Source organism: Marmota monax, unplaced genomic scaffold (assembly GCF_021218885.2).
Source record: "Marmota monax isolate L192 unplaced genomic scaffold, Marmota_monax_Labrador192_F-V1.1 WCK01_AAM20220418_F8-fsc00020, whole genome shotgun sequence".
NCBI classification, from domain to species: Eukaryota; Metazoa; Chordata; class Mammalia; order Rodentia; family Sciuridae; genus Marmota; species Marmota monax.
The window spans coordinates 12,702,342-12,725,239 of NW_026692912.1; the positions used below are offsets into that span (position 1 = coordinate 12,702,342).

The following is a 22,898-nucleotide window of genomic DNA, read 5'->3' on the forward strand; positions in this document are numbered from 1 at the left end:
GTGTGCTGATGCTCACATTCCCCCCATCTGACAGCTCCTTGAGTGCAGGAGGCTTTCCTCATCCATTTTCCTGTCATCTAGCATATTAGTAGGTGCCCAGCAATGTGTTGGAAGGAAGGTGAATTTAGAGGGAAGTGTTTCAGAGATGCCCGCTGTTCAGTCTAGGCTTAGATGCCCCGCCTATCTAGGCCTCTCTTCTTAAGCAGAACCTGGATCTTCATTCCCAATATCATAGCCTGAGACCTGAAGCTATTCTGACTTCATCTCAGAAGTCACAGACAAGTACTCAGAAAGATCTGAGTAAAAAATACACATTTCCTGAAAAAGTTTGAGAGATCAATGGCAGAAAAAGACTTGACCACTAATTTCAGCCCAGTTTTTTTTTTTTTTTTTTGGATCGGTTATTATAAGATATGATTCTTGAAGATAACTGTAATATATGGCTTTCCAAAATACAAAGCACAACACTAGATCATTGTAGGTATGCAAAAATGAAAGTACTTTCTTCAGCATCTATTAATAACTCCTTCCATCCACTCTGGGTTTAGTTAAGTGTTACACTGGATGCTGAAGTCATGGTGTCTGACCTCAAGAAGCTTGAGTTGTATGACATAAGAAGACTCATTAGTGTACAATGATAATAACATGTAAATATAATCCAGCACAAGTTCCAGTAGAACTGAAAAAAAAAAGCCCCCATTTCTGTAAGAGAAGATATCAGAAAAGTTATTTTGGATGGGATTGAACCTGAGAGGTAATGTATAATACAGCATTTTCCAAGTTGTATGCCTTGGAATCAAAGATCTGCAAATATCCCCAGGCTCAAACACATTCGGAAAACTCTGGTCACTTAATTCCCCTCTTGAGACTCATAATATCCATTAGCACAGTGAAGGCACTGAGAAGTCCTGCAGTAAATAAATGTGGTTTATGTTATTTAATCTAGTGTTTCAATATTACGGAGCTTTCTCTAAATTAATCTGTGGTAATAAGTAACCTCAAAATCCCAGTGGCTTATGACCACAAAGGTTTATTTCTTGCTCATGTTTAATGTTGACTAGGCTCTGGCTCTGCTCCTGATGCATTTATTTATTTAGGATTTAGGCTGAAAGAGTAGACCACTCAGGAATATGCTGTTCTCATGGTACATGAAAGGGAGCAGAAGACAAGCTAGGCAATGTCTCCTGAAGTACCTGCTCCGAGGTGAAGTACCATGTCCTCTCCCATTACATTGGCTCAAGCAGATCACATGGCCACAACCAGTATTGACTGAATAGGCAGCACAATCCTCCCGCAGCACAGCACTGCCAATCACGTGGCAGCACACCAGAGCCCGTAGAATCTCTCAGAGGAGCCAGCAAATAATGCAATCATGAAATCTACTGCAAAATACAGCAAACGTTTTTCATAACTTAATTGCCAAATGATCCAGCAGTTTAACTCCTAGGAAGATATCCAAAAGAATTGTACATAGGTATTAAAACAAAAACGTGTACATGAGTGTTTGTATCAGCTCTAATCCTAAAAATTATAGGATTAGAGGATAACCTCAATGTCATGAGCTGATGGTGGATAAATGAAATGTGGTGTATCTATACAACAGAATACCAATTTAGCCATGAAAAGAATAGAATACTACTAGTGCATGCTACTTAAGTGAAAGAAGCCAGGCACACACACACACACACTCACACACACACACACACAAAATCATGTGCTACATAATTCTATATATTTAAAATATCCAGAATAAGAAAATTCACAGAGAACAAAGCCATGGCCAGAGGTTGGAGAGAGGGGGTGGTAAGGAAGAAAGGCTTAATGGCTACAGAATTTATGCTTGTATGATGAAAAGTTCCGGAAATAGTGATGATAGTTGCACAACTTCATGAACGTACTTAATGCCACTGAGCTGTACATCTTAAAATGGTTAAAATGTTAAATTTTACATTGTATATATTTTAGCACCATAAAAATTTAAATTCGAAGCAAATTGACTGGACAGCTGAAACTAATTCAAATCAGCGAACATTTATTGAACATCTACTCTGAGCTAAACACTATACAAGAGAGAAGCGAACAATGAGCACATTGTAAAGCATGTGGCTTCTACTCTCAGGGTTCTCAGTTACAATTTAGGTGCAGTTAAGTACACTTCTGCCCATGAGACCTGACGGAATTATTAGAATATAATAAAAGGCACATCAAAAGTGATGCATTTGCAGTGCAAAAGTAAAGTTAAATTCTAAGGAGAACTATGAGGGAAACAATAAGGACTGACTCAATCGTTTTTTAAAACAAACAGGTACCATATCTATAAGCAGTCAATAAACTCATTATCTTGGGTGACTTATTCAGGTTTTGGCTACCTGAAGCCTGATTTCTGCACAATCAATGCTATCGACAAGGAATCCAAAGGGACATGATTTTTAAGTAGAACAACGAATGACCACATCGATCATTAATCTGTCAGGATTTCCACCCTGCAAACTTGGCCTTGAGTTTATTAGTAAGGGACAGCCACACATAACCATGCCGATGTTAACTCCTGAGGAGTCTTGTCTCCACATCAGCTCACACCCAACTGTAATCCCTGGCTCTGAATTTCTACCTCCTTCCTGCTCAAGTCTGAGTGTGGAGCTTATTCTAGACCCCAGGTTTCTCCAGGTCAGAGGCAGCATTTTTAGAGTCTTCTCCTCATGAACTATTCTAAGGCTGAGTGATCATCTATTCTAGGGGTATTCAGACTTTTCTGGCTATGGGTCCTTTTAAGAAAATGAGAAATGGAAATCAGTCCCATCTACACATACACAATAGGCAAGTAGCTTAAAAAAAAAGATTACAGACTCTCTACAGTAAATAGGGTTTACGGTGCTCTTACATAGAAAGAGATATAAAAAACACTTGCTCTAATAAAAACCACAGTTATTATCTGCATACCCCAGATTGAGAATCAGCATGAAAAAAATGTTTCAGGGGCACTGTGTTCAAATTCTTGCTCTGCCACCTTCAAGACAATTCTTTAACTTCTATAAGCCTCCATCTTAAACATATGGAAAATTTGGCTGCGTTGAGGTTCACATGAGATGTGGATCTAAAGAAATGAGCCCTCCATCCCGTGCATGGTAATTACCTATAATAGCTATGTCAGTCCCCTTGGTCTTGAGATATATGTTTTCCAGTTAAATGCTGAACAAAACCCTGGGAGATGAAGGTGTTCTTCCCATTTTGCAGACTGAAACATCTAGGGAAGTTCAGAGATTTAATTAACTTGTCCAAAGATTTAGCACTGTCAACTCTTCTCTACTGGTCCTCTCCATTCGATTTTCTTTTTGATTGAGTCTTTGATTGACATCTTCAGTCCCCTTCTTGAACAACCCTTCTTCTCCTCAGACACAGCACAAAACAGGGTGCTTCTTGGCACGTAAAAAAGAAAACCAACATTTGGATGGAGCCAGCTGGGTGGAAATCAGAGATCTCATTTGTCAATAAAGACATAGCTTTTTTATTGAGCAAGCTTCTTAGGGCCACAAGAAGGTAGACACACTGGATTCTTACCAGTGTCTCTTAGGTCACTGCTAATTAGACAAGCAGATCCTGACCAGGAGTCATTGCCTAACTCTGGCCTGGAAAGGGAGATTGGAATTCCATCGTCATGAAGGGTCTTAGATGCTAAGCTTCCTTATACAAAAAAAAAAAAAGCGACTCTTAAATATTTTAGGGACCTGGGGGAGCCATTGAAAGTTTTTGGGCAAGGGTCAATCCTAATTACTCATGCTTTAGAAAAATTAATCCAAAAGTGTGAACTAATGTACACTGAATATCAACCCATCAAGAAAACTTTTGATCACTTGCTTGAGCCATAAAGAGAATAATCAAACTCAGGTTTATCTTTTAAGGGGCCAAGTATGCAATCTATGAATATGTATTTGGTTTAATCTTCTGGTCTATGATTTTCCACTTTAACTAGTACAGTGATTGTTCTCAGCATTTGGTGCATCATAAATAATTGTAAGGTCTTGTGGATTGATTTATCAAGTTCCTACTTAGGTAAGGAACACTGCACTTGTTCATTTAGCAAATATTTAAAGAGAATTTGATACCAGCAAAGCACATAGGCCATGGAGGATGTAAAGATAAAGTAAATGTTTTGCAAATACCATGTTGATCAAGATGGTACAAAGGATGCCTAACATATTTTAATGCCTAATCTGAGCCAGGTATTGTTGCATATTGTTTTAAGCATCATACTCACAATAACCCTATGATGTAGGTTAGGAATACAGTCTCAAAAGCTGCATTGACTTGTCTGAGATCAATTAGTGTGCAAAGGTCAGATCTAGTACTTGGCTAGAAGTCTTTCTCAGTCCAAGGCTTTTTATTGAAACCACTCTTCTACATTGGAACTCTTTTATAATGAAGAAAATGATGAAGGTCATAATATAGAAGGCAAGAGAAGCCAAATGGCTTCTCTGAAGAAATGGCATTTGGAGGAATCAATTGCATGACCCTTGCCTGGATGATGTAGCATCCAGTGCAGCAGAAAAAGCACAGCCCTTTTAAGAATGTGATCCTCACAAAGAAGCACGGTGTTCAGCAAGACACAGATCCTCAGGAAATGGTCATCAGGTTGAACTGGATTCGGTGCAATGTGGATACGAAGTGGAAAAAGGTTAGAGAAAACAGAGCTCATTATGGACTCTGGTTTTCTCATTCATTCATTCATCCTTTCATTTCTTAATTCATTTAGCAAATATTTCTGAGTAGTGTCTGTAAACTAGGCTCTCTATGTATTCTGCTAGAAAAAGAGATGGGGCTTACTCCCTAGCGATTTGTGCTCCAATGGGGAAGTCAGATTAGTAACAGGATGTGTATACTATTGTGTTAATCCTAGGGAAGAAGAAGGGCAGGGTGTCTAATAGCCTGGGGAGGGGAGATGAAGAAAACTTCCTGGGAGAGGTGGGAAGTTAGGAATTGGAGAGAGAGCATGAAAAAGGTACAGAGTGACACAAAATTGAAAGTTATAAACAATGTCTGTAAGAAATTCCATAGGCCTAGAGTGCAGATGTGGGCATCTGTTGGATAGCAGAGTAAGAAAACCCAAGAAGAGAGGGAAAAATTAGATGCTGAAGAGTCTGGTGCTAGTTTATGTCTAAATTATACAGCAAAAAGTCTCCACAGAGGCTGTGACATGTTATGGAGGGAAGTGACAGTATTTGATTTGGCTCTAAGAAGACTGTACTGGGTGCTGTGATGGTGTGGGTCAGCAGGAGTAGAGGAGAATCTAAGAGGCTCGTTTAGTAACCCATGCGATGGTCCAGGATGGGGACAAATGAGGACATGAAGGGCTGAACTAAGGCCGGATAAAGAAGGATGATTCCAATGAAGGGACATTTGTGTTGATCATTGAAAGATGCATCAAACTCGAAAGAAGAGAAGAGCAATGACGTTTAAGGCATGAAGAACATCTGGATGCATAAGCAGTCAGAGATGGAGCCAAGTCTGGAAGAAACTTCCATTTCAAGAAGAGAAACAGGACATTGAAAAGTGAGGGTCAAAGGGGAGAATTTGGAGGGAAGGGGTAAGAAAGAGGAGAAGGAGAGATGACTTGAGACCAAGACATAAAATGGACCATTTGAATGGGAAAATGAGAGAGAGGCTCTCAGAACACAGTAGTCTCAGATGACCTCATCTGGAGGTTTAGGCAAATGGGAAGTGTTGCCTCAAGTTAGCAATCCTTGATTCCTTCTCCTCTCACTGGCTTAGTCCCCCCATCTTCTAACAATCTCCACCCTCCTCCCATCCATCTTTCTCTTTCAGAAATAAAATGAGCTAACAACCTCATTCCTTCTACACTGAGAAAAAAATAGCATATGCCGTGGAATCTAAGTTGCCATTCATGGTAAAGCATACTGTTGCCTTATATACACTAGGAAAATAACACCTTGCCAATTAAACTACGACACACCGTCGATTGTAAGAAGCATTCTAATTTCAGAGATATTAAATCTAAAGAATCATGCAACTTAAAACTGATGACAAGTAATCAAAAAGTTCAACAGAATGCCTCCATTTACCAGGTCTGTGAGGTGCACCCACCCTGATGCCGTCTTTCCTCCACTCCTACTCTTCACAATGGCTGGGAGCTCCTACATAAGATGAATGAATGTTTCACACAAGACCCTATTCACTCTGTGTGCTCACCTTTGATGCTAAAATCAGCACCTCTTGCTCACAGCAACAATATTTTCCTCTCAACAAAATAATTCCCATAGTTACACAAAAGTTTTATTGTTTCTAGGTTTAAAAAGAAGGGAAAAAAATCACTTGACACCACATCACCTTGTGCTATTGTGCCATTAACTATAATACTCCTCTGTAGAATTTGCTCTTGAACTCACTCTACTTAGAATCTCACCCTTGTAATTGGACTGAAACACTTCTTGTGGAGGTCACCAATGACTTCCATGTTGCTCAATCCATTACTCCTTTCCCAGTACCCATCTTAATTATCCTATTAGTAACATTTGATATAGCTGATCACTATCTCTGTTTTTTCTTTCCTTTTTCTGCTTGCTTATATTTGTTCTGAAGTATTAGGGGTGAAACACAGGGCCTAGCTCATGCTAGACAAGTTCTCTGCCACAAAGCAACATCCTTAACTCACTATCTGTTTTGGAAAATATTCCTTAATTGATGTCCAGAACACCATACTCTCTTGGCACTCTACCCTCTCCCAGGCACTTCTGAACTTCTTGTTCTTCACTATACCATTGTCCCAACCTTGCTATATTTAATTCTTTGTGACTCCATAAATTTATTCTTTAATTCTTCTATCTACATCCTCCCCCAAGGTATTCTTGTCCAAGCACATATCATTAAGTGGTATTTCTATGCTAAAATTGATATTTCTAGACCTCTCCTCTGACTTTCCGAATTTTCCCACTCCACATCTACATTTTGGATATTTCACAGACTTCTCAACTTGAGGTTCTAACCCAATTTCTCAGAGGTCATCAAAAATGGCCATTCCCACAGTCTTGTCACATGAATGAGCGGCAATGTCATCAGTACCATTGCTTAGGCAGACCTCAAAATTGCCCTTGACTTCTCTCCTTCTCTTATAAGCATTTTCTGGTCCATTGGCAAATAATGTTAGCATGTCTTAAAAATATATCCATAAATTCCAGTACTTCACACCACCTTCATTTCCTCTTACCTTGATAAACACAATAGCTCCCTAACTGGGGTCCTCGTCATGTTTCTGTCCCTAATGGTCCTTTTTACTCAATAGCCATAGTGATCCACTTAAAATGTAAGTCAGGTCAAGTTACTCCTCTGCTCAAATTTTCAAAGGCTTCTCATTTCATCTAGAGTAAAACCTAATCTAAATTTGTTTCCATGGTCTACAAATTTCTACATGATCTGCTCCCAAACTCTCTCTCTCTGACTGTAAAGAAAATATATTTCTTTGCTTACTTGTTTATTATCAGCTCCCCCGATACCCACACTAAATATAAGCTCCAAAATGACTGAGTTAGCTTATTCTCTTCTGCTTCTCCTCTTCTTAAAGCCATATTTGATGTATAGTTGATGCCCATTAAAAGATTGTTAAATAAATGAGCAACCATATGAGAGAATAAATCTCTATACCATCCATAGATTTCAGCAAAATATTCTCTCTGCATCTCTTTCACATCAATGAGCTACTGAGGCAGAGCTCTGTGTACTCCACCAGATGGATACTAGATTAAATTACATGACAATGTCAGTAAAACACACAATGGGCTTCTTGGAGAGAGAAGTATAAAAATAAGAAGTTATCATTATGCCATTAGTGTTATTACTACTAGTTCGGTTGTTGCTGCTATGACTACTAATAGCCTCTGCTCATTTCCATGGTCCTTTCTAATTTCTAATCTTCTCCAGGACTCTTCTATCTTTTTTTGCCATTTCACTCTACTGTTGCTCTATTTTAATGAACACTGTATGAAACACCACAAGCTGGAGGTCATTAGTGTGCCCTTCATATCCTCCTCAATCTCACATAACAAATCTTGGCAGAATCTCTCCTGCCAGTCTCATTCAAAGGAATGGGAAAGGAATAGAGAAATAGATGGCAACACCATTTCAAGAAGGAGGAGCTTTGAAGTCAGGATGGCTGAGTTAAAATTCCAGCTCAATCGCTCATTGAGTAGCCTCTCTGAGCCCCAGTTTACTCAACTGCAAAATAGGGATGTTATATACGATTTGCTCATAGGAATCATGTGATCACTAAAATTGTAATAGATTAGCCAGGTACAGTGGCACATGACTATCATCCCAGAGGCTCAGAAGGCTGAGGCAGGAGGATTGCAAGTTCAAAGCCAACTTCTGCAAAAGCAAGTTTCTAAGCAACTTAGTGAGACCCTGCCTCTAAATAAAATACTAAATAGGGATGGGGCTGTGGCTCAGGGATCAAGCGCACCTGAGTTCAATCGCAGGTATTCCCCTCCACCAAGAAATTGTAATAAATTAACAATCTAATAAAATAAATTTGCTAAAAAGGAATAAATTAAATAGGAATAGGAAAACATAAACCAAATAAAAATAAATTTCTGCAGTCACTGGTACATATTAAAGCACTGATTAAATAACTATTCATTGTTACTTCTGTCTTCCCTGCTCTCAGTCCATGTGGCCTGTCCACTCCTGAGCTAGACTACCACTTCTTCTTTAATGCCTCTCTGTTGGATCCATGTTTTCTATTTGCAGAGGATGTCAAGATGGGACACATGATTCAATCCATGTTTAGATGCACACTGCATATACAGAAATGCATTTCTATATACATAAACGATGTGTGTACGTAGCTCTATGAAATCTCACAAAGCAAAGGTACCCATGTGCTTCTACCCAGATTAAGAAACAGAACATTACCAATAAGCCCAGTAACCTCTCTTCCCCTGTTATTGTTTGGAGATGCAACATCCCCCAAAGCATAATCTAGTGGCACTACTGGGAGGTGTTTGAAACTGTCACAGGTGGGAACTAGTTGAAAGGAATGAGTTCTTGGGGGTGTGTCCTTGGCAACCATACTGTGCACCCTGCTCCTTTCTCTCTGTGTCTCTCTGGCTGTCTCTCTTCTTTCCTACAAGGTGAGCAGCTCTTCACCACACCCTCTTGACCATGATACACTCTGATTCACCACAAACCCACAGCAATGGAGCCAACTGGACATGGACTGAAACACCTGAAACTGAGCCCAAACAAATCTTCCGTCCTCTAAGTTGATTTTCACAAGTATTTTATACAGCAATGACAAGGTGACTAGCACATCCCCCTCAAGTAACTGCCCCATTTCTCTCCCCAAATATTAACTGATTTTTAAAAATATTTTTTAGTTATCAGTGGACCTTAATTTTTAAATTTATTTATATGTGGTGCTGAGAATTGAGCCCAGTGCCTCACACATGCTAGGCAAGTGCTCTACCTCTACCACTGAGCCACAACCCCAGGCCAAACATTAACTCTTTCTGTATGGACTTCTAAAACAATTATTTGATTTTCTTTGCCTATAGGGCAAGGAAATATGTAGTTTTTAGTACATAATGCCAAGAATTTTCAATAATGGTTATAACTAACTCATGCTCTCATAGGCAATGTGTGTATGTTCCCTCTGCTTCACGGCCCCTCTTTGATATTGTCAGTCGTTTTCATTTGCCACACTGATTACTGTGCTATGATTGATATTAGATTGTACTATTACTTTAGATTTTTTATGTATTTTAATTTGTTATACATGATGGCAGAATGCAATTCATCTCATATTACACATAGAAAGCATAATTTTTCAAGTTACTGACTGTACACAAAGTATTTTCACACCAGTGGTGTCTTCTACATGTAGTTAGGGTAATGAGGTCTAACTCATTCAACCATCATTTCTTCCCGCCTCCCTTCCCCTCCCTCCCCTTTGCCCTATCTAAAGTCCCTCCATTCCTCCCATGCTCCCTTCCCCTCCCAATCACCATTATGAGTCAGCATCCACATATCAAAGAAAACATTCAGCCTTTTGTATTTTGGGGATTGGCTCCCTTCACTTAGCATTATATTCTCCAACTTCATCCATTTACCTGCAAATGCCATGATTTTGTTTTCTTCAATGTCACTTTAGATTTTTCTGGAGACTAGGAAAGTTGAGTGCCTTTTCAAATATTTACTTGCCCATTTCATATTCTTCTTTGTGAAGTACCTGCTCATGTCTTTTGTCCATTTTCTTTTCTGATGGCTTTTTTGAATTGATTTTAGGGGTTCTTTATATATTCTGCTGAAGTGTTCCTAGTCAGATATATGGATGATAAATATTTTGTTCTGTTGTATGATTTGCATTTTCATTCTATTGCATTCATTCTGTAAGTTTCATTCTATATTTTGATGACAAGCATTTTTCTTTTTAATATAGCCCAGCTTTTTTCATTTCCTTTATACTTAATTTTTTGGATCCTACTAAATAAATATCAGCGTACTCAAAAGCCATGAGATATTCTCCTGTCTTGTACTTAAGAAAAAGTTTCTTCATTTTACCTTCAACTAGGAGAGTATTATTCTTCCTTAGACATCTATTTTTCTATAACTCCTCCACCTAGACAGAGAGAATAAATTACTCCCTTTTCTCAATTCCCATAATTCTATGTATTACTTTCATTTTTCCTATTATATTATGCATTACCTTGAATCATAGATCTCTACCTGTCCACCTTCACTATCAGCATTAAATCCCATTCGCTCAATTATCTACATTTTTCATGATCTTTTTATTGAAACCTGATGTAATGGCCTTAATATCTCTAGAACTGGTCTCTCTCTTTCTACCCCAACTGCTAACTTCATGGTGGAAACTTGTGTCATTGCATCTTGAGAACTCAGTAACCTCCTAGGCTGTCACTAATCTCTAACACCCCTCTCTAAATGATTGCCCACACAGAAGCAAGAGTAATCTTCCAAAATACTATTCTATTCATGCTACTTCCTCTTTCTTAATGTCCACAGATCCCAAATTAACATTCAGCTCATTAATGTGCTGCAGAGGCCTCCGTGAACTTAAAAGTTAACCTTGACTTTCTCACCACTGATTCCTTTGTTATAATCTCATAAGATCCTCAGTTTTCTCAAATGACCCTTGATAAATATGCTTCTATCTGCCTCTGTATCCATGCCCTAACCCCCATTCAACACTCAAATCTCATTCTATGTATTTTTACATAGGAAACTTTTTTGACTCCTTAATAATATCTATATCTATATCTATATCTATATATCCTCATAAAATTTGGTACCACCAATAACACTGATTTTCTTTTCTATTAAAATTCATTACATTTATCGATTGTTTGAAGTCTGTCTTTTCTGATACAGTTTATATTTCTTTGAGGCAGAAATAATGTCTATCTGGTTCACAACTATCATTTTGCCTACTTCATTAGCTAAGATGGATTCTTAAAAAAAAAATATATATATATATATATATATATATATATATATATATACACACACACACACATATATATAATTATTTATAAATTTATAACATACAATTTATTTTATTTAGTTATATATGTATATGTGTGTGTGTGTGTATATATATATATATATATATAATTTGTTGAATTAAACTGATCTGTGACCATATGTCTAGGTTCTAGTATTGGATTTGGCCCATAGTCTCAGTAAAGATTTGATGAATCATCATTATCATAAAATCCTAGAATCTGCATTAATTCAACAACCCAAATTAAACATTGCCTAAATAAACTCTGTAAGATTCTCACCAAATATCAGCTACTTGTAACTCCCAGATAGGAGGGAGTCACTGTGTCACACAGCAGATCATCTCAGGTTTCGGACATGAAACTGCATTAGATGGTCTATTTTAGTTATTTTAGGGCTAGGATGTAGCAATTACCCAGTGCTTACAAGCTTCTGGGTTCAATCTCCAGCATAAGAAAAAAAGAAGAAAGGTAGATCTATTTTATACTGAGTTGAAAGCTGGGATCCTTCTGGTTCCCCCACCAGGTTGTCTTGCACATTTTATTCATAATAATGAAGCCAACTGTCTTTTCTGCAAGACAAGTATCAGTAGACCAGTCCTTGTCATAAGATACCTCCTCCAGACACACTGCAGTTTCTCAACATCCCCCTTAAAGCTGGATGCTTGAACCCAGATCCAGTTCTCCAGGTGTGCTCTGACCAGTACAGAGTAGGAAAAGGCTGTCACCTTCTTTACAGTGGCTAGAATACTTGCAGTAATGAAACCAAGAGCAGATCCACATTTTGAAGGACAGACTCTTATACAATAGTTGCTTTTGGAAGAAAAAAAGTCAAGATTAAATACAAAACTCAATACAAACTTAGAATGAGAAATTGTAAGAACTCCCTGAACATTAAACTTCATTGCCATCAAGGTAGATCAGCCTTTTCTAACTGTCCCTAAGATGTCAGGAAGTTCCTTGGTAGTAACATCTTGCTAATTTCCTATTAACTTTATTCCAGTTGTAACTTTTAGATGTCTCCATTATTAATATGCTGGAAACACACATTGGAGTCCAAAAAAAAAAAAAACCTGGAATCAAATCCTGGATCTCACTTCACAAAGTTGTTGTGGATATCATGCAAACCACCATGTTGAAAACCTGCCACATCCGGGGCAGATCTGTCTTTCTCATCCACTTTCTTAACAGGTATTAGCAAACCATTCTCACCATGCTGTTTACTCTTTTCTTTATTAATGGGGTTAGGTTCCCCCAACTCCTATATGTTAAGTTCTACTGTGTTATGTTTTAACACTATACAGTTATCAATGGCTGAGTTTCCCTGAGAGGGTTTCACTGGGGGCTCCCAGGTGACACTCCCCAGCCCTCCCTGAAACTTTTTCCAGCCATCTTCTATAACAGGAGCATGAATCAAAGAGTTGCCAAGGAACCAGAATATAAAAGTCATATTAGGCTCTGCTTAGCACTACCTGTCAATCTCAACCCAGCTTCCTCCCACTGACATTCAGAATCACCTTTATCATATACCTTTATGGAAGGTCACATTTTTAGTCTGCTTCAAGTTAAAGCATGTCATTTTTTTTCTGACTATAAAGTTAATACATGATCATTGTAGGAAAATTAGAAAAGAAACTAGAAGCCTAAAATAAATTGTCTATATCCTTACCAACCATCAGTAACCTCTTCTAACACTTTGGGATACTTTCTTACAGTATCAATTTTCTTTTTTTTTTTATACTGTTCAGATGATACCATACATTCAATCATAAATCTTCCATTTGTTAATTAATATCAAATCACTTTCACATATTCAGGAAAAGAAATCTTAATAAATAACATTTCAGTACCTGCCTAAAATTATGTTTATGGATGCAACACAATTTGTTTAGTCTTCTCATGTAGAAAATTGAGATGTATACATTGTTTCTTTTAAATATCATAAAATATGCTTCTTAAAACAGCACCATCTGTACTTTGATCCTACTCATTTTTATTCCCTTGCAATCATCTCTCCTCTTTAAAATGTGGATTAAAAAGTTAACTTACTATTGTAAAGGGTATATTTTCTTTAGATAATAAACACACATGGAGCATCTGACATGAGCCTGATATATAACACACAATTGAATAAGTACAAACATTTACAAACATCAACAAACCAATCCCTGCAATGTTTGCATTCTTTACTATCAAGTCTGGGAATATTTTTACTCTCTAAGCTGCTAAAAGTATCTGTGTGTGTGTGTGTGTGTGTGTGTGTTTATTTAAGAATACAAATTATTAACAAATAAGGGGAATGAAAAATTATGGAGAATCAGAAATTCTATAAAATGTCTTATACGTCTTGAGATTCAAATAACACCTGCCAAAACACACTGAAAATCAAGAACAATAATGTAGGAAATTCAGATGATATGATATGCAATTTTAATATATATTAGATCTGGGGCATCTATAAATAATACTGTTTAGACATTTTCATCAAAATAACCAGATAAAGCTCATATCCCCATGTGTTCTATCTGAAAACTAATTAATATCCATAAATTTAAAGCCCTGTATATGTTAAAATTCTAAAAGATTGTATCATATCATAACCGATTTCCATATCTGTAGCTTCCATTGGTTTCCTGTTCCATTGGTTCTGTTCCTCTCTTCTTCATTCTCCCTTGGACTGGACTGGACTCTCTCCTCCCCTACAATACACCCCTGCTGTGTCCCCTCCCTGCCTCTGGCCCCACCTTCCCCATTAGCTTCCTACCTTGAAGGTGCAGTTTGCTCTCCGTGCTTTGCAGAAGGACGGAACTCACAGAGTCCAGATTGTCATAGCTGTTACAGCCCAGAGGCCCAGTGCGTGTCTCTGTGACCTAGAGTGGATGTCAAATAGACAAGTGTGAGACAGACGTCTTTCGCTAGGGCAGACCCTGAAGAGTCATTCCCCAGCGGAGCACAGCCTACAGATAGGTCTTGTGACCTCAGGTCACAGCTGTCTCCTCAACATCTCTCCTGTCAAAGAGCAGACAGGGTTGCAGGATGCTGAAGCACACAGCCTGGAGCCATAGGGCCTGGTTTCTATCCCTGGCCCTCACTCCCTAACTAAGGTCGCTGTGAGTATACTGTAGTCTATCTAATAAGTTGAAGCATTATATATACATTACAGAATCCCAGGCTTTGGAATCAGTAAAATCAGTGTTAAATCCCAGTTGGGTCATTTATTTGCTGTGTGACATAAGGAAGTCATTTAACTTCTCTAAGCTTCTGCAAACTCGAACTTAGCAAATGCTTTCTAGGGAAGCTGTAAGACAGACGTGATGAGTGGTAAGTGCCAGGAGTGTCAAATGCTCAAAATGAGAATTTAATTACAATATACCTCTATACGTTGTAAGGAATCTATAAAACATTATTACCAGGTAAGAACAATAAATTATTCATACTTTGCAAAACAAGCTTGAGCAACAAACAATCAATGCCACTGCAAGAGAAAAGCATTCCGATCCTAAGGTTGTGCATCTCCAAGACACTGTCTTCAATGATGTGAGGTGATGGGCAATTGAAGAACAGTTATTCAAAAACTAACCTTAAAATAAGAACTGTTTAGTCTGAAAAGAGGCCTCTTCATCTCTTTACTTTCCATTATATGTTTTGATGCACTCAACCATAAAGACAGCCTCCATTGTAGAGTGGCAACTTGGGGAACAGTCACAGGTACCTCCTTTGCCCTTTTCCAGTTGTGAAACATTGATCAGTAACTTTCCCCTTCTAAGCCTCATTCCCCTGCTATTAGATGTTACCCCTGCTTTTATCACCTAAACAGGTAATGAGATCATATTTTTGACATGTTTAGCATTTTAAGATGCAAAAAAATAAATGGAAGATAATCAGATTTTATTTTGTTTTACAAATGACTGATTCATTTTTGAACAGAATAATAACATGGTTATTATCAAGTGATAGTTAAAACAACCAATTTTTTAATTAAAGATATCCATGGTGGGAAGGAAAAGAACTAGGCGAAACTCCCCTGACCTGGCTCAGGGGCTGGCCTTGAAGGAATCTGGTAACGAGACAATTCTAGTCCACTGGGTCTTAGGAGAGTAGCAAGAAATGGCTAGAAAAATCCAAGTCCAAATTGAGTGCGGAAGGCAGTGTTCGTGTCAGAATGGTTTCTTGAGAGAACTCTGTGCAATTTGTCTGAGAAATTCCTCCTAAGGAGGAAGACTGCACTTCCTGGATGCACAAAAGAGGATTATCTTCTGACAGAGCTTCAATATCTCAATTCCTCATCCCATCCAGGGGGCAGAGAACTATTTGGTGATAATGAAAACCAGGTCTTTGCAGCTCCCTGACTCTGATGGCTTCATAAAGATCCCTCTCTCAGTGCCGAGTTTCCTAACAACATAATCCCCCCAATATAAGTGATTCTCCTCAGATAAGCTAGCCCTTTGTTTGTGGATCTGATTTATTTCTCTCCTTACTACTTCCCTCCTCCATAACTCTCTCCCACCCACATTTCCCTTCCTGTGGTCAAATTCTGACTCATCTGTCATTTCCCCTTGACCTTCCCTCTGCACCTTTTGTCCCCAAGAGATATCTTGAGAAGTCTTAATATAAGGTTAGGACTGCATTTTATTCAGAAGTCAGAGTGAAGACAGAGAAGCAAAATGCAGGCATAATACAATTTAAGAAATTCTGAGATGGAAAAATCTGCATTGAAACCCCAGAACTAATTCTTTATATCACAAACGTCCTCCCACCTCTCTTTATAGAAGAGTGTCTGAATGTATCTTATTTTAAATAATTTTTTTTAAAGTCCCCATGCTCTAAGGCACTGATTTGAAAGTTCAGGGCTATTCTATCCAGTATGCCTATATAACTTTGAATTAGTAACAGTAAATAAACTTACAAATTTACTTCATCAGTAGCCACATGTCAAGAATTCAATAAACCTGTGTGACTAATGGTTACTATCTCAAGTCAATACAAATTTAGGCATGTCTATCATCTTAGAAGGTTCTATATTGAACAATGCCTTGTGGAAGAAGGTGGTCCCACAAACCACAGTGTGTCCTGTGCCTGCTTTTGTGAATAAAGTTTTATTGGAACACAGCTAAGCCCTTTTATGAACATACAGTCTACAGCTGCTTTTATGATATAACAGCAGAGTTGAGCAAGGGCAGCAGAGATCATGGGGCCCACAAAGCCTAAATATTAATCATCTGTCATTTTACAGAATATGTTTGCTGACCTCTGGTCTACAGAGTTCTAATCACGTTAAGGTATTCTCTGTCTGTATAACCCTGATCAAAAGGCCTCAAACTATGGACCCCAGTTTTACCATCTGTAAAGAACACAAACGTTTTAAAAGATTGTTGATCTAGATATCACAAATCTGACTTTTACTATCTATGTGATCTTGAGAAAATCATTTACCCCATCATAGCTTAGTTTCTTCATCTAGAAATGGGATGTGGAGATCATCCAATTCTTTGAATCAGAGGACTATTGATGATGTCATGGCCATAGCCAGAGTGCTCCCCTACATCAGTGCACATGTTACCCTAACCACAGTGCCCATGAAGCTACAGAGCATGTGACCACCTCAATCAGAGAAGTTGGCATGGGTGCCATGGGTACATGGGCGCCATGGGTACATGGGCATGAAGTCAGGAACTGGATCTGTCCAGCTGCTCTCAGAATGTCTTCCTCTAAGTGCTGCTGCCTTGAGGGCCTGCCACCCAAGTCCACTGTCCAGCCATACCTTGATTGCTCCAGTTGATATCTGGATCTCATGGAGTCTCCTCATGGTGCCATCACGGTCAACAAAGTAGGACGACGCCAGCTGGTGCAGAGCTTCGACGCTTTGAGTGGCATTCCCTGACTTCCTGTCGAGGCGACTTTTGTCCATGTACATGGTCAAAGCCTCCTCTCCTGCATGGGAAGGGAAACAAGACAAGGGAGCCAATGGAGACCCAGCGTGGGAGGAGAGGAACCAGGACCTGGGTGCTGACAAGTGCTGGGCGTTTCTACCTCATTATGTCTTCTTTCTCTAAAAATCAGGGGAATGATGAAAAATCAGCAGTCCCAAGGTGACAGCATGCAGCAAGCTCCATCAGGACAAGGGTCACTGAAACACCCTCAGCCACTGAATCCAATCCCCACTGAATCCACTCTGTACTTCTCACCAGCCTCATCTCACAACATCTCCACTCCCCCTCTTCCAAGAAAGCTCAGTTTCTTTTGTAAAATGGTGGATTTGGCATAGACCTTCCTTTCCCTTTCCTCCCCTTCTTTGTTTCTTCACTGTCTTTCCGTTCCTCCTTTCCTCGTCTTCCCTCCTCCCTTCCTTCAACCCTTCCTCTCTCTCTCTCTCTTCTTAAATTCTCCTGCCCCATAGCATTCTAGATAAACAAGTGTATGGATGGAGAGATAGACACACATATAAGTAGATAAGACATAGAAATTCAGAGGTAGCTAGAGATAGACACAGAGCTAGAACTAGAAATAGGGTCAACTGTGTCCCCATAGAGAGAGGGAAAACTGAACTTCCAACTCTGTGAAGGTATCAGCAGTGGCTTTATCCTGACACACAGCACAGTGCTTTCCACATAGTAGTGGAAAGTAGACATCAATAGTTAGTTCATCTTTTTCTTTCATTCACTCAATATTTTAAGTACCTACCATATGCCAGGCACTGTACTTCTGAGAGTACAAAAGAGAAACGGGTCACATTGGGGGTTGGGGTGAGGGATGATCAGAAAGTTTGATACAGAAAGGAAGGAAAATAGATACTTAGATCTAAGAGAAGGTGGATGGACAGAAGAATGAATGGATGGAAGACAGATATAACATGAATACACAAATTTATAGATTTTTCTCCATAAAGTTTTCCTTGGAAATGCATGCATGCATTAGTAACACTGCTAAGCTATGGTGACTTTTCTTTTGGATAATGAGATCTCTTGGTAACACATTAGGAAGGAAGTTCTACAGATTTCCACCAAATGGACTTCTGCATACCACTACTTCCACTTTCTGATAACATTGCCAGCGTGGGCACATTTTTTCTCTTCTCTGTTTCTCAGTTTATTCACTAGCAATATTGGGTGAAAAGAGCACCCACTCCCACAGGATTACTAAAAAGAATAAATTAGTTAATAAGTGTTTAGAAAAATGTCCAATTCATTGTAGTATTTGAAAATCAATTGGTATGGGACTGGGAGTGTAGCTCAGTGGTAGAACATGGGATTAGCATGCACAAGGCCCTGGGTGCAATCTCCAGCACACAAAATAGGAAGGAAGAAAGAAAAGGTGTGAAGAAAAGAAAGGAGAGAAGAAAAAAGGAAGGAAGGAAGGAAGGACAGATGGAAGGAAGGAGAGACAAAGAAAGAAAATTGATTATTAGTAGTATTTACAATCACAGAGCTAGTCATCCTTGACCTGAACTAGTTGAGCTAACATCTCTGCTTCCATTCCTTCATGTGTAAAGTTGTAATACTGACCATACTTACCTCATAGTGTTGACTCCAGGATTAGGTTAGTTAGTTAGGTAAAGTACTCTAACCCTTCCTGGCAAATAGTAAGCACTGTGGCAGTGTTAGCTACTGTGATTTGATAACCGCAAGCTGACAGTTGTATGATATTTATACATACATGTAATTCATTCATAAAAATAAAATATTTAGAGAACAAAACCTGTCAGTACTTTGTCAGAAACAAAACCTGGTGTCTATGACAACTGCAGCATCTGTAGAATGCTGATTACTTTTCAAGCTGAAGAGAAAAAAAAGCCATCAGCTTGCAGAGGGAATTCTATCCTGTCTGACTTCTGAAATCGTATCCCGATTTCTGGCCCATTCCACTGTCACTTGCTCTTGCTCACCCCTCCTTCCCTGGCACGTTCATTTCCACTCCTCTCTACCTGTTCAAAGAGGACTAGCATCCCCAGCCACACCCTGAATCCAGAGGGAAGGAGTCACCTTCTTTTCGTCATTGTTCAGCATGGCCTTTGGTTAGGCTTTGTGTGCCTGCACTGAGCATTTTGGCAGGCCTTGGGGTGACAAATGAATAAGACACTGGCATGTGCTGCAAGTGTAACTGCAAACCAAGATTGAGTACGAAAAAAAGTAAAATCTTCCCTTAGCAATTTGTTCTCGCGATTGCACGTTGAAATGGTAATATTTTGGATATGTTATGTTAAATATATTATTAAATTGATTTCTTCTTTTTTTTCCTTTTTCTTTCTAAAAATGCAAAAAAAAAAAAAAAAAAATTACAGTGGCATATGCAGCTCTCACTTGAGGACTGCATTCTGCTGCTATTGGCCGGTGGTGGAGGAAGGAGACAGAGGCAGAAGGCGATCATTTCAATACAGCAGGTGAAGAGCCAGGGAAGGGGGAGGCAGATAGTAGAATGAAGACCAGAGAAGGGTGGCCCACATCTCTGTAAATCACGTGGGTCACCAGGCTCTGATGAGCTGGTCTCTCTAGCTGTATCCTCACTGCTTTCTGGGTATGCTCTCTCCCGTACAAATGTGCCCCATTTTCTGTCATTGTTGGGACTCTGCCTTTCTGTTCTTCTACTGGCTAATTTCTACACATCCCTATGTTACCTAACACAGCACTACTTCTGGGGATCCCTCTAACTATCTTCTACTCTTTTCTTGAACTGAGTAACTCTTATAAGGCATGTCCTCATGATTCCCTGTATTTCTCCAATATGTTACCTATCATACCTCCTGGAGATTTCTGGTCTCCCCTACTAAAGCAGAAACACTTTGAGGTCAGGGAGCAGGCTAGAGTCTTTTCCCATCCCCATGGCATTACCTAGCACAATATGGGCATGCATTATGTGCTTAAGAAATGATTGGAAGCCAACAGATGAATAAATGGACACAGAAGTGGACCTACTTGTACCATGTTAATTGACTAACAAATCTGCCTCAACAACTAGACTGACACCTCCCAACAGGAAGACTCATGATCATCCAAGTTCATCTCTAGGCTCCACATGCCTAGACTTGACTTGAATTCAAAGGAAGACACTCCAGTTCACGTGGACTTCTGTTATACATGAGGGCATAATGTTCTGTTCTTTGAACACCAAAGGAGCCTAATAGATTTGACTTAAAAAATGACTTTACATCCAATTATACTTTCAGTTCCAGGAATGATGGGTGGTGAAGTGGGGTAACGTGTAGTATCCATTTCATCTTTTTAATGTTTCTCAATCTTCTCCTAGGTTCTGACAAAAAGCAGATATTCAATTATCATTTGATGGATAAACTGATGGATGGATGGATGGATGGACAGATGGATGGATAGATGATTGAATAGATACACGCATAGATAGATGCCTGGAGAAGTAAATGGTTAAGTAATATGTTGGGAATCAGAGTCACAAGGCAGAGGAAATAAATATTCCAATTGCCAGTTCAGGCTCTCTTAGGGGCCCACAAAGCAGAAGGTGAAACAAGCCCAGTTCCCTCTGGACTGAGAACTGGCAGAAGCAATCCTTAGATCAAGAGGGGTTAATGGACTTCTTGCTGCATTATTAAGACTTAATTTCTTGTTTATTAAGAGAATGTTCTGTTTGGAGTTACTCTGCCACTTGGGCATTCCTGTAAATTGCCTCTTCACCCCACAAAGGCCTTTGCTCAGCCTTCCTGTCCTCCAGGGAGCTTTGCCTCACTCTGTAGCACCTTCTTACAGAAGAGAGCAAAGTAGGATCAGATACACAAGATGGGAGAAGAAGTGGGATTTGATCCGTTTACCTCTGTGTCAATAGAAGGTGTTGTTCTCAGATGGGGAACAAGGCTGTCTGGATTTCAGTCTTCTAGGATATCCCTCTTCCGTTCCTTCTTTAGCCCCTGTGATTTTATTCTCAGCCTTCTGATTAGCCAAGGGAAGATGTCCCAAAACACAGTGTGGGAAATAATGAACGCACACACACTAACATTCACAAATGGATAAGAATCATGAGGCTTCCTATAAAAAATGACATTCATGCAATACACATGATTCATGTACATGTAAAAACACACACATTTCATCCCCATGTATATGTGTGCAATGTGTGCATGCACATATAAATGAGCTTACACCCAAGCATAGACAGCATTTCAGAACATCTTTCTAGGCACATAGGTGTGTACTTCCATGCATGCTGGTAAGCTTAGTCACATATGTCACACACACACACACACACACACACACACAGTCAAACATCTTCAATATGTTTCCTTTGACCCCAAGTTCCATATTCAGAGGAACAAAGGAAAATTACTATCCCTGTTTGTTGTTCCAGGTGTGGAATTTGTCTCTTTACCATCTTCCACCAAGTCATTCGTACCCAGTATTTTTATGAATTTAACAGAGGGCACCAAAAATTTGGAGATCTCAAGAAAATGTCCAAGCTGTTGGACCCCACCACCAGCTCCGCTTCCTGATTCCCACCCCCTTTCCTCTTTCCTTCATTTCTCTAAAAAGCCAAACACACACATTTACTTGTCATGTATGTGACAGTCTAAGAGTCATCTTCCGTTGTTTGATGATGCCCTTAGGAACTGACTTGACACCTCAAAGAGTTCATCACGGCATTTATGCTAAATGATTATGGTGTTCTTGGGGAAAAAAAAACTATAATTAAATAACATTTCTGCACTTCCTCGTATGTAGATGGGGAAACTGATATTCAGACAAGAAAATGAATTTCTGAATGCTTCCCACTCACTTAGTGAGTGCCAAGACTGGGCTTTAATCCTGGATCTGCAAGTTCCTAAGTCCAGATAAGACAATCATAGTAAGAATGCTAACCACATTTAATGCATCATTATATTTAATCCTTGAAATTTACATCAAGTAATATTTTTATGACTACTTATAAAAAAGGAGCCTCAGAGAACTGAGTTATTGGTAGAGGCAACACCAAGCTGGTGAAAGCAAGAGCCAGAACTGGAACCCAGGAGATTAAAATCCTGGCCCCTTCACTCACTACAACTTCCCACACCCCTTCTGTCCCTCTGCATAAGGAGGTCCTTAAGAAGTAATTTTCCATGCATAAATGAATTAAATGATGATATGAGAAGGACCTCACAGGATTTTTGGCACACAGTATTCATTCAACAGTAAACCCTTTTCCTTCCCTCCACTCTTCCATGGCAAGGGCCGAGGGAACGTTTAGGGCCTGCTGTCCGACACCAGATTTCAATCCGAAGCTTTGCATATTTTAAAATGTTGTGTTGTAAAAACAGTAGCGGAACAAGGCTCTGTGAATAATTTACCACCTCGCCTTGGAGAAATTAAAAATATATTTCACTGAGAAAGAAAAGTCTTTGCTACATGGGATTTCCAGGCACTAGGACCAGAGCAC

At 39.2% G+C, this 22,898-nt stretch overlaps 1 protein-coding gene across 1 annotated transcript in view; it reads right to left on the reverse strand.

Moving 5' to 3' along the window:
- Brinp1 (BMP/retinoic acid inducible neural specific 1) overlaps positions 1-22,898 on the reverse strand; it is a 171,645-nt gene that overhangs the window by 39,915 nt on the left and 108,832 nt on the right. The window contains exons 4-5 of the mRNA XM_058581649.1: positions 17,290-17,459; positions 14,293-14,398 (exon numbers count right to left, since the gene is read on the reverse strand). Of these exons, the coding sequence (XP_058437632.1) occupies positions 14,293-14,398; positions 17,290-17,459 (276 nt within the window). The remainder of the gene's footprint in view (positions 1-14,292; positions 14,399-17,289; positions 17,460-22,898) is intronic.